The sequence below is a fragment of the Rhincodon typus genome, chromosome 9 (genome assembly GCF_021869965.1).
Source record: "Rhincodon typus isolate 14 chromosome 9, sRhiTyp1.1, whole genome shotgun sequence".
Taxonomy (NCBI): Eukaryota; Metazoa; Chordata; class Chondrichthyes; order Orectolobiformes; family Rhincodontidae; genus Rhincodon; species Rhincodon typus.
Genome location: NC_063340.1, coordinates 80,990,274 through 81,003,054, shown reverse-complemented (window position 1 = coordinate 81,003,054; position 12,781 = coordinate 80,990,274). Strand labels below are relative to the sequence as shown.

The window sequence follows — 12,781 nt, the reverse complement described above, 5'->3', positions numbered from 1 at the left end:
TTTAAATTCACTCCTGGGATGAGGGCGTTGCTGGCTAGGCAGCATTTATTGCCCATCCCTAACGGCTCAGAGAGCAGTTAAGAGTCCACCACATTGTAGTGGGTCTGGAGTCACATGTAGGCCAGATGAATGTGTAAACTTCACTTATGGCATGTCGAAATGTTCGCCCTCAGATTCACTGCTTACTCAGCCTCAGTCGTTGCACTTGAAAGTCAGAAGCTAATCCTCTTTGCCTGTGTCCTTCAGAACTCCCTCCCTAACTTTGCCTTGCCCATCTCTGTTTCCACTCCTTCAACGTTTGAATGTTACATCTATGAGCAGGTGACAAGATGGTTACAGAAGCAAGTGTATACTTCAATCCCTTCCTCAGTCCTGTGGCCTCGCATTGATTTAGAGCCTGGTGCGGCACTAATTATCCTGATGCGACACATTTTTTGAAGAGGAAGCATGGCCTCCCAAAAGCTGTCAGCCAGTCGGTTGACCAGCAGCTATTTGGTTGCAGGACCATCACTGGGAGCAGTGACCACCCCTGGAACTGCAGGCAGGGTGGGCAAAGCAGAGGAAGTGAGGTATCTGAGGATTTGGAGGTGGAGTTTGGGGGCTCTACGATCTGAATAGGAAGGCTGTAACGGAGGCAAGTCCCCTACCTTTCCTGCCAAAAGCCCAAGCAGCAATGGTGCAGAAAGTAGCCCTTGGGTTGCCATTAATTAACCTCAACAACAGGTTGCTTGAGTTACAGGTTTGTGCTTAAACGTGGCCCCAAGTCAAGGTTTTAGGCCTTAGGTTTGACGTCAATAGAAAAGTAAGAGAAAAGCCAGACAAATTGAAGATGAGTCATGAAAGGCAGAGAGCTTGGTGCTGGACAGTAGATCATTGTGAAAAGCTACCATGTTGATAGCGAGAAGTATGTGATTGGAATTGTTTTAAAGAAACTTGATGCATTCACATATCCAATGAAGATCGAAGAGAGTCTCCAACAATGACCTGTCCGTCCTTTGAGTGAAAGAGGAAATCTGGCCAGGGAGAGAATGACATACCACCTGTAGTCCAATCTCCTTCGACAGTCCAAAGTGAAAGTTGAGGAGAAAGTGAAAGTCACAAGGAAATTGACAGGTTCCAGTATCACAGAATACACCTGGAGACCCAAGCAAGTCAGTATCTTTGGTTGAACTAAATCAATGGCACAGTCACAAACCCTTATTTGGAGTTGGTAATCGCGTCAAAGTTCAGGGTTGGCACAGTCATAGATGATGGAAGAGGAGAATCAAGTTCACGGAAATAGAAAAAGGCACCCAGCCAGAAAGAGAAAGAAGCGATATAAATTACTTGGAGGTATGCAGGAATAAGAAGAAAAAGGTTGTTCTTTCCATTATTTCCTGTCAAAAGATTATATTTTTGTTAAACACATATGGTGTTAAGGAAAAATACTCTGACCGTATCGGCCACGTATGGATCATTTGTCATTACGTTAAGAACAAGTTTACAACCCGACCTGTTAAATTTTCAGACATTGACAATGTCGGCTTTGTCAGATGATTTTTTTTGGAACTTACATGCCCATAGCATTTTACATTTTAATGGATAATTTGATTTTTTTCAGTGAGGAGGAAGCGTCATATGCAAGATCTGAGCATTTTATTATATATCCACGCTGCTGCCCTTTCTGTTGGGAAAGGGTATGGAGGGTTTGTTCAACAATAGCTGCCTGTGATTAAGCATGTGTTAGTCTTGCCATAGAGATGTTCAGAAAAGGTATTCTAGATCGGGGTGTACTTGATTGATTTTTTTTAAAGAGGTGACCAAAAAGATAGGTGAAGGCAGAGCAGTAAATGTTGTCTAGCAAAGCCTTCAACAAGATTCCGCATGGTAGACTGGTTAGTAAGGTTAGATCAAATGGGTTCCAGGGAGAGCTAGCCAATTGGATGCAAAATTGGCTTGATGAGAGGTGACAGAAGGTGGTGGTAGAGGGCCGTTGTTCAGAACTGGAGGCCTGAGACCAGCAGTGTGCCGCAAGGATCAGTGCTGGGTCCACTGTGTTTGTCATTTATATAAGGGATTTGGATGAAAATATAGGAGACATGGTTAGTAAGTTTGTGGATAACAGCAAAATTGCTGGTGGACAGTGAAGAAGGTTATCTAAGGTTGCAACAGGATCTTGATCAACTGGGCCAGTGGGTCAAGGAATGGCAGATGGAATTTAATGGAGATAAGTGCAAGGTATTTCATTTTGGTAAGGCAAACCAGGGCAGGATTTACACAGTTCATGGTAGGCCCATGGGGAGTGCTGTCAAACAGAGACCTAGGGGTGTAGGAACATAATTCCTTGAAGGTGTAGTCACAGGTAGACAGGGTCATGATGAAGGCATTTGGCACACTTGCCTTTATCAATCAGAGCATTGAGTACAGGAGTTGAGATGTCATGTTACGGCTGTTCGAGATATTGGTAAGGTCACATTTGGAGTACTGTGTACAATTCAAGTTGCCCTCCTATAGGAAGGCTGTTATTAAATTGGAAAGAGTACAAAAAAGATTTACAAGGTTGTTACCAAGATTGGAGTGTCTAGGTTATAAGGAGAGGCTGGGACCTCTGTCCCTGGAGCGTAGGATGCTGAGGGCTGACATTATAGAGGTGTATAAGGTCATGAGGGGTGTTGGTAGGGTGAGTGGCCAAGGTCTTTTCCCCAGGGTAGAGGAGTCCAAAGCTAGAGAGCATTGGTTTAAGGTGAGGGGGAGAAAGGTTTAAAAGGGACCTGAGGGGCAATTTTTTCACACAGAAAGTGGTGCATGTATGGAACGAGCTGCCAGAGGAAGTGGTTGAGGTGGGTACAATTACAACATTTAAAAGACATTTGGTGGACTGGTACATGGATAGGAAAGGTTTAGAGGGTTAAAGGCAAAAGGATGGCAAATGGGACTAGTTCAGTTTAGGAAACCTGGTCGGCATGAACAAGTTGGGCCGAAAGGTCTGTTTCTATGCTGTTGAGCTGGCCATGGAGAGATAAAGGGGGTGGGTGGGGGATTTCATGTTTTAAGAAAACTGTACCAAAGTATATTACACAACTATTTTAAGTATGCAGTACAGATACTTTCAGTATATCAGACAGGTACATTAAGTTAAGTGTAGCATACAGCTGCATTAATTATATGAAACATAGTATACCATGCAGATATATTATATTCAGGAGATCATATTGTTATATTCATTACATCAGACAGGTACATTGTGTTAAGAATAATCATGCAGTTATGTGAAGTGTTCATGAATATGTATTGCAGATAGCGTTTGCTGGGCCGAGGTAGCTAATGTAAACTCCTGGCAAATGATTAATTTTTGGGGAAGTCGTGTTATCTGGCTGACTGTACGTGGAGGTTATTAAGTGGGAGAGGGAGCTGAGATCTGCAGCAAACCAGTCACTTCTTAGAACCTTTAGATGAAAAGTGAGTGGAAACTTGGCAGTGGGTGGGAACATCAAGATTTTTAAGAACAGGAAATGGTTGTTAGGCCTCAACAAAGCTGTCACAGACCTCTGCTGTGGAGACACTTCACACATTATGCTCAAGCCCGTCTCTTTCCAAAGAAGCATGTTTAATTACTCCTCCGACCCATTTATTTCCTTCACTTCAGTGGCCTTTTCTGCTACCTTCTTGTCTGCTTCTGTGACCCTTTGGCTCTGAATGCGTTTCACTTCCAAACTCCTAAAGTTTTAACTCCTAAACATGTAACTCAGTATCCGTGTGGCTTTCTGCAGTGAATCATTTGTCTGGATTGACTTTGATCTTGGCAAATTGCCCCAGTTTCAATTAGGATACCTCAAAGTCTCCCCACTTCTAGGGAAAGCACGCAGCAAGTACTTGGGTTTAACATTGTGTAAAAACTTTCCTAAATCGTTAGCATTACAGACACACTAATGATTTATTACCGAAGAGAAAATGGTCCCAGTCCATGAATAAAAGAAAAACAAGAGTCCTTTTATATTTAATAGGAAGAGATACAAGTTGGCGTTGTTGACCAGGGCTAAAGGCATGAGCAGCCTTTTTAACTAAAAGTGGTTTCTTTTAAAAGCTATTTAATGACAATAGCTTAGTAGAGAAATGTCTGAAAGAAGGAAAAGGGTGGTCAGGATGCCAAGCACGAAGAGGCATTTTTTTTAATCTATTGCCTTCAGTTCTTGGTCCAGTCTTTCCACTGAGCTTGGGAAGTATTAAATATCGGGGCCTTCAGAGCCCCCTTTCTGGTCACTGCTTCATTTCACGGCATTTCACTGTGCCCTTTCTCTCGGGGCATCTTAGCTCTCCTGATGTTCTCTATTTGTCCCTGCCTGGATAGCACCAATAAAGCTGACTTCCGAGGGGACTTGCAGAAGATTTAGAGGCTCTTTATAATCCGATGTATTGCAGCGGATGTCTTTTTTTAAAAAAATTGTTACAACTGGGCTACGAGGGTTCATTTCCTCAGGCCGACTCTCTCTGAACAGAACAGAGTTTGGATTTTAAAAAAAGGTGATACTTATTGTCAATTATATAAATATCAGATCGTGCCTAGCTCAGTATCGGAAAATGCAGACAGATTCCTTTATGAACACATGAAAGAGCAAATTTATTACAAATAGAAATTTCTCAAGTGAAGATGCATAGATTTTTAACTAATGGTGCAAACAACTATACAGTTTTTGTTACAACAAGGTGCAGGGCTGGATGAACACAGCAGGCCAAGCAGCATCATAGGAGCAGAGAGGCTGACGTTTCGGGCCTAGACCCTTCATCAGAAAAGGGGGAGGGGAAGGGGGTTTTGAAATAAATAGGGAGAGAGTGGGAGGCGGATAGAAGAGAGGAAACAAACAGGTCGAAGATGGAGCCAGGAAAGGTGAGTGTAGGTAGGGAATAGGTCAGTCCAGGGAGGACGGACAGGATGAGGTTGGTAGGTAGGAGATGGAGGTGCGAGTTTTTTTAAACAATTGGCAGTGGTGGGACTCGAACCCACGCCTCCTCAGAGACTGGAGCCTTAATCCAGCGCCTTAGACCGCTCAGCCACACTACCTGACAGTTTTTGTTTATTTGTTCATGGGACATAAGTGTTGCTGATGAGCCCTAACTGCCCTTAAGAAGATGCTGGGTAGCTGCCTTCCTGAACCACTGCAGTCTATTTGATATAGATACCCCTAAGGTGCTATTAGGGAAGGAATTCAGGTTCTTTACCAGGGGACAGTGAAGGAACAGTGATATATTTATGTTAGGATAATGAGTGGCTTGGAAGGGAATTTGCAGGTGACGGTGTACCCATGTATCTGCTGCCTTTGTTCTTCAGATGATTGATTCATTGTCACATGTACTGAAGTACAGTGAAAAACTTTGTTTAGGAGCAGTACAGGCAGATCATAGTAAGCAAGAACAAGCAGATCAAAAAGACTTAGACAGAGGCATACATGTTACATTGCACAGGGCGTGCGCTAGGCGAGATCAACATTAGCAAGATCAGCATTGTTTGAGGCTACAGAGTCCTTTCAACAGTCTGATAACAGCTGCCCGTGCGTGTGTTCAACTTTCTGTATCTTCTGCCCAATAGAAGAGGATGTAAAAGATCATTACCAGGGTGTGATGGGTCTTTGATGATGTTGGCCGCCTTTCTGCGACAGCGAGCCATGTAAATAGAGCCCAAGGATGGGGAGTTGGCTTCCGTGATGGTCTGGACTGTGCACACAACCTTCTGTAGTTTCTTACGGTCCTGGGCAGAGCAGTTGCCGTACCAGGCCGTTACGCACCTGGACAGTATGCTTTCAATGGTGCATCTGTAGAAGTTGGTGAGGGTCCTTCTGGACATGCCAAATTTCCTGAGCCGCCTGAGGAAGAAGAGGTGTGTTTGTGCCTTCCTGACTGTCGTTTCTACATGGGAAGTCCAGGACAGGTCGTCGGTTCTTGTCACTCCAAGGAACTTGATGCTGTCCATCCTCTCAACATCAGTTCCGTTGATGTATACGGGGATGTGCTCTTCTCCCATCTTTCTGAAGTCAATGGCCAGTTGAGAGAGTGGATGTTCTCATCACACCACCTCACCAAGCCCTTCTGTAGTGTGACTCATCGTTATTAGATATCTGTCCTGGGTGGTAGTGGTCTGGGCATGGAAAGTACCATCTCAGGCAACTTGCTGAATTTCAGGGCAGTGCATCTTGTAGATGGTGCACACTGCAACCACAGCGTCATTGGTGGAGAGAATGGATGTTTGTGGATGTGGCGTCAACCAAGCTGAATGGTGTCAGGCTTCTTGAGTGTTGTTGGAGCTCCACTTATCCAGGCAAGTGGGGAGTATTCCATCACACTCTGACTTGTGCCTTATACATGGACAAGCTTTGAAGAGTCAGGAGGTGAGTTACTTGCTGCAGGATTCCTAGCCTCTGACCTACTGTTATTTACAGTTGAATTTCTGGTCAATGGTTAAACCCCAGGATGCTGATGTTGGGGGATTCACTATTGGTAATGCCATTGAATGTCAAGTTAGATAGATTCCCTCTCATTGGGGTGATCATTCCCTGGCATTTGTGTGGTACGAGTGATCAAAGAAAGTGATGTCGGTAGTTTTGTTAATGCCCACGTGATATGTCTCCTTGGATATTGCTGATTGATGTATGCCTAGAATTGAATTCCTGAAGATTCTAGAAATGTTAGCAGCGCTAACTGTTATGTGGTAAATTTGGTGAGGAATCAGCACATTGTGTAAAATGAATGTGGTGTTTTATTAAAATGTCTTAAAAAGGTGAAAGAGAAGGCCATCCTTCAAAGGTCAACAGGAGTGTTTTTGTACTGTTATTCTCCACTATTTTTCGCCCAATAGGTGAAGGTCATGTTGCGGATCTGCTCAGCATCAGTTGGGGACACGTCAGAATCCAGCTGCTTCTTTAAAGTCGACCCCCGCAAAAAGCAGATCACACTGTACGACCCACCGGTGAATGGGCTCCAGAACTCTTCACAGAAGAGAGGGGGCCTGGTGCCACCAAAGATGTTTGCTTTCGACGCTGTCTTCCCACAAGATACATCGCAGGTCAGTCACAATCTTCTGTAACCATTAGGGTGTAAATACCACAGTAGCCTCGACAGCCCATTCCAAGTATGAGACAATTAACTGTATCTTCTGAAGTCTTAGATCGTTGAATGTTTATTATACTGCACATCAAGGTCTCTGAAACTTGGCTAGGTATTTCTTTTGTCTGTTTCTTTAGAGAGAGAGTAGACCATTTAGTGGCTCCCTCCTGAGACTATTCCTCGACCTTGATCAGATGGTCTAATGGGCTGAGGAGTGACAGATGGAATTTAATTTATATAAATGTGAGGTGCTGCATTTTGTTAAGGCACATCAGGGCAGGACTTATACACTTAAAGGTAGAGCCCTGGGGCATATTCCTGAACAAAGGGATATAGGTTCATTGTTCCTTAAAAATTGAGTCACGGGTATACAGGGTGGTGAAGAAGGCGTTTGGCACACTTGCCTTCTTTGGTCAATGCACTGAGTATAGAAGTTGGCATGTCATTGTTGCAGCTGTACAGGACATTGGTTAGGCCACTTTTGGAACACGACATTCAATTCTGCCCTACCCTGCTATAGGAAAAATGTTGTTAAATATGCAAGGTTTCAGGAAAGATTTACAAAGGTGTTGCTGGGATTGGAGGGTTTGAGCCATAGGGAGAGGTTGATTAGGCTGGGGCTATTTTCCCTGGAGGGTAGGAAGCTGGGGAGTGACATTATAGAGGCTAATAAAATCATGAGGAGCATAAATAAGGTGAATATCCAAGGTCTTTTTCTCAGGGTTGGGGAGTCCAAAACCAGAGGGCACAGGTTTAAGGTGAGAGGGGAAAGATATAAAAGGGACCTGAAGGGTAACTTTTTCACACAGAGGGTGGTGTATGTATGGAATGAGCTGCCAGAGGAAGTATTGGAGGCTGGTACAATTACAACATTTAAAAGGCACTGAATGGGTATATGAATAGGAAGGGTTTAGAGGGATATGGGCCAAATGCCAGCAAATGAGACTAGATCTGTTTAAGATATCTGGTCAGTAGAGAAGAGTTGGGCCAAAGGGTCTGTTTCATTGTTGTGTAACTCGATGACCCTCTGACACTGTTCAATGAGATCATGCCTAATTTGTGCCTTAGCTCCATCCACTGGTCTCAGCTCCTTTACAAGACCAAGAACAATAGGAGCAGGAGTGGATTACACACTCTGTCAGGCATACTGCACCATCAGTAACATCATGATTTATCCTCTGGGGTCAACTCCACTATCCCACCTTTCTCCTCATCCCTAATTCCTTCAGTGTTGGGAAAACTAATAATTTTCAATCTTGAATTTGCTCAACACCTGAGCCCTTGAAGAGCAAAAACCTATCGATGTCCGATTTTAGATGGTAGGGATTACAGAGTTGTTAGATGGAGACCATTTGGCCCATCTGTAAATGAATGTCTCACTTTGGGCCATCCCACACCACCATCACTCTGTGATCCTGCACATTCTTCCCCTTCAGATAAACATTTAGAACCCTTTTCAATGGCTCAGTTGAACACAGCTTGCCTACACTACACTCCCCATCAGTGCATTCAAGACCTTAGCTATTCACTCTGATTTTGTTTGCCTCATGCGACTCATCCATTTTTTGCCAATGATTTTAATCATTGATTTAATGATTGATTGATTTAATCAATGATTTAATGATTTTTAAACACTATCTCATTCTCAATCCATTTTACAAGTGGGAACAGTTTCTCCCCATCTACTCTGCCCATACTCCTCCTGATTTTGAATACCTCTGTCCAATCACCTCTTGACCTTCTCCAAGAAATCCAGACCCTACTTTTCAGGTGGCACAGTGGTTAGCACTGCTGCCTCACAGTGCCAGGAACCTGGGTTCAATCCCAGCCTCAGGTAATTGTCCATGTGTACATTCTCCCCGTGTCTGTGTGGGTTTCTTCCGGGTGCTTGGGTTTCCTCCCACAGTCCAAAGGATAATCACAGAAACCGTACTGTGCAAAAAGAGGCTATTCAGCCCATCAGGTCTGTAATGACTGTCTAAAGAGCATCCCAGTGGATTAGCCACAGTAAATGTGTGGTTGTGGGAGGCAGTAGGTTTGGGTGGGATGCTCTTTAGACAGTCATTACAGACCTGATGGGCTGAATAACCTCTTTTTGCACAGTAGGGTTTCTGTGATTATCCAACCTATCTTCATAATTGAAGTTTCTCTTCCCTGGAATTATTTTCATGAATCTTTTCTGCACTTTCTCCAATGCCTTTGCATCCTTCCTAAAATGCAGTGCACAGAACTGGACACAGCTGAGACCAAACTAATGCTACGCAGTTTTGAACAAATTCCTTGGTCTTGAACTCTTTGCCCCTATTAATAAGGCTCAGGGTACTGCATGCTTTAATTTCAGCTCTCTCAATCTGCCTGCCACCTTTAACAACTTATGCACGCATTCATCCTGGTCTCTCTACTCCTGCACCCCTTTTAGAATTGCGGTCTTTATTTTATGCTGTTTCTTCATGTTCTTCCTTCCAAAATCAATTGCTTCACATTTCTCCGTATTGAACCTCACCCGCCAACTCCACCAACTTGTAAATGACCTTTTGAAGTTCTGCACTGTTCTCACAGTTCACAATGTTTCTAACTTTGGTGTCAGGTGTAAACTTTGAAGTTGTGCTCAATATCCCAAGGTCTAGATGGTTAACATACATCAGGAAAAACAAGGGTCCCATTGCCCATTTCTAGTACACACCTTCCACCACCCCGAAAAACATCCATTAACCATTACTCTCTCTTTGCTACCACTCAACCAATTTTGTATCCATGTTTGATTTTTCTCACAAGTCTGTTGTGTCCATGTACTTGCCTTTGTCAACCCCTGTGGTTACTTCATCAGAAAATTCCAGCAGGTCACTTAAAAGCGTGATTTTCACTCAAGAAATCCTTGCTAGCTCTCCTTGATTCATCAGTGTTTGTGCTATTTCTTGTTTCTAGAGATTTTTACATGACCAAAGTTAAGCTGATTGGCCTCAAGTTGCTTGAATTATCCTTACATCCCTTTCTAAGCAAGGTTGTGCCCCTTGCCAATTCTCCAGTGTGTGCGGGCTTCACCCCTGAGTCTGTGGGAGATTGGAACATTATGGCCAGCATCTCTACAATCTCCAACTCTCACTCCCTTCAGTGTCCTTGGATGCACCATCCTGCACCACACATTCGGGTTACCATGTGTTTGCTTTGCTGTTTGTATTTGACCTTGATCTGGGCCCGTTGTTACAGAAATCCCAAAATGAGCATAGATTTTAAGGGATTCTTGAGAATTAAAGAGGGAGAAGGGTACAGTATAGATCAGTGGGCTGAATGTCCTGTGTCTGTGCTCTATGTTCTGTATAACTGCTCCATGTTTTATTTTCCACAAAAGGCTGAGGTGTGTGCAGGAACGGTAGCAGAGGTTATCCAGTCGGTGGTGAATGGTGCTGATGGCTGTGTGTTCTGTTTCGGACATACCAAGTTGGGTGAGTAACAGGTCATGGTTCTGGCAGGTTATCTGACTTTGGGAAGTGTAAGCCTGTCAATGGTGTCTCTCCCACTGAGCTGAAACGAGGAGCCACTCCCACCCCAACACCACTCCAACCTCACCCCCATCTCACCCCCCACTCCCACCCCAACCCCACTCCCACCTCACGCCCACCCCACCCCCACTCCCACCCCACCACGCACACACCACCCCCACCTTACCCCCACCCCACCCCCATTCCACCCTGACCCCACACCTACCTCATACCCACTCTCTCCCAACTCACCACATACACCACCCCGACCTTACCCCAACCTACGCCCCTATTCCACCCTGACCCCACACCTATCCCACCCCCACTCCCACCCCACCACACACACCATCCCCACCTTACCCCAACCCACGCCCCATCCAACCCCACCCTACTCTTATCTCACCCCTACTTCCACTCCACTCCCACCCGACCCCCCCACTCCCACCAACCCGACACATCACCCTCACCCCACATCACTTCACCCCTCCTCACCCGCATCCCACCCCCATCCCACCCCATTCCTCCCACCTGATTCACTGCTATCGTTACTCTATCTGTCCTGCCTCTGACTGCAGACCCACAGCAATGTAGTTGACTCTTAACGGCCTCTGAAATGCCCCAGTAAGCCACTCAGTTCAAGGACAATTATGGATGGGCATAAAGTGCTGGACTTGACAGTGATGGCCATATTAGATGAAAAAAATACAGGGAAAAGAGCTGGAAGTAACTGAAATTGGCTCAGAGGCAGTTATTAGTTTGCAGGATTTCAAAACATGTGAAGGTTATGCTGGAGAAGTTATCCCAATGTTGAAGGATATTCTCCACGCTCCTCAACCTGCCATGAGCCATTTACCACATTCTGTAATTTAGCTGAATATTGAAGACTCAAAATGTAGTGATGGTTAAACTCAGAGAGAATATCATGGACCTTGTGCACCAAGTGCTTGAAATTCTGTCTGCCAGAAGCATATGGCACAAGTCAGTCATTTGAAATACAAGCAAAATTCTGCGGATGCTGGAAATTTGAAATAAACACAGAGAATGCCAGAAAAGCACAGCAGATCTGGCAGCATTTGTAGAAAGAGAAATAGAGCTAATGCTTTGAGTCCAATAGGACTTCTTTTTTGTGAGAGTGATTTGAAAGTCAAGGCTGAGCAATGAGGGAAAATTTCACTTCTTTCTTCTTTAAGCCACTGTGTTGGGATGTGATCTGTGCAGAGTTTAAATCTGATTCAGAAACTGTTGCTGTGACCTCAATCTATGAACTTTATCTGATGTGACAGGAAAGTCATACACCATGATTGGAAAGGACGATTCCATGCAGAATCTTGGTATCATCCCTTGTGCCATCTCCTGGCTCTTCAAACTGATTAATGAGAGGAAAGAAAAGACAGGAGCGCGTTTCTCAGTCAGAGTCTCTGCCGTGGAAGTCTGGGGGAAGGAGGAAAACCTGAAAGATCTACTGTCCGAGGTAGCGACAGGCAGCCTGCAAGACGGCCAGTCCCCTGGAGTCTATCTCTGCGAGGACCCAATCTGTGGCATGCAGGTAATATACTTTTTTTATGAGGATAAACTTTGTGAGCTTGGCTGTTGGTGCCATCCCTAAATTTGCTCGGAGGCCCCAAGTCTTTATCTATGTAGCCTGTCTGTTCTATAAACCTCTTCTCCTCTCATGAAATTGGAGAGTTGGGTCTTCTTCATGTGGGGGCCTGGATGAGCGTCTTGGATGGGTCTTGCAGCCCAGGCCTGAACTCAAGCCCACACAGGCCTCAATTGCCACCCAACATGTCCCAAAGCCCAATCTTCGAATTGGTTGGCGGTAATGCTTTACTCACACTGCAAGAGAGGGCAGGTTCGATTGCACAACATTTCCAGCCTAAACTGGCCACTTGGCCCACATAACCCATGTCGGTGTTTGTGCTCCACAGACGTTTCCTCTCATCCTTCTTCACAACTTTTATCAACCCGTGCTATTTCTTTCTCCCTCCAGTGCTTTCCTGGTCTACCCAATTGATGCTTTTCAGCTAGCACCTGGCTGGATGTTCACGGTGAAACAGAGACTCACCGTATTCGGGCTATTTTCTGAGGCGTCATTCCCATCTCCTGTATAGAGCATAGGGGCTTTCTTTTAACTCTGGAATTTCCTCTTTAAACCTCATGTCTCCTTGTAGGATGCTCCTTAAAACCTGACTTGCGTACCAAGCGTTGAGTCTCTTGTCCTAATGGTG

At 44.8% G+C, this 12,781-nt stretch overlaps 1 protein-coding gene and 1 non-coding gene across 3 annotated transcripts in view; one reads left to right on the top strand and one right to left on the bottom strand.

Moving 5' to 3' along the window:
• kif26ba (kinesin family member 26Ba) overlaps positions 1 to 12,781 on the top strand; it is a 319,220-nt gene that overhangs the window by 243,845 nt on the left and 62,594 nt on the right. For both annotated transcript variants that reach the window (XM_048601408.1, XM_048601409.1), the window contains 3 exons: positions 6,827 to 7,033; positions 10,424 to 10,517; positions 11,837 to 12,099. In XM_048601408.1, the coding sequence (XP_048457365.1) occupies positions 6,827 to 7,033; positions 10,424 to 10,517; positions 11,837 to 12,099 (564 nt within the window). The remainder of the gene's footprint in view (positions 1 to 6,826; positions 7,034 to 10,423; positions 10,518 to 11,836; positions 12,100 to 12,781) is intronic.
• trnal-aag lies at positions 4,957 to 5,038 on the bottom strand. Its single transcript has one exon. It is a non-coding gene; the product is annotated as a tRNA-Leu (tRNA).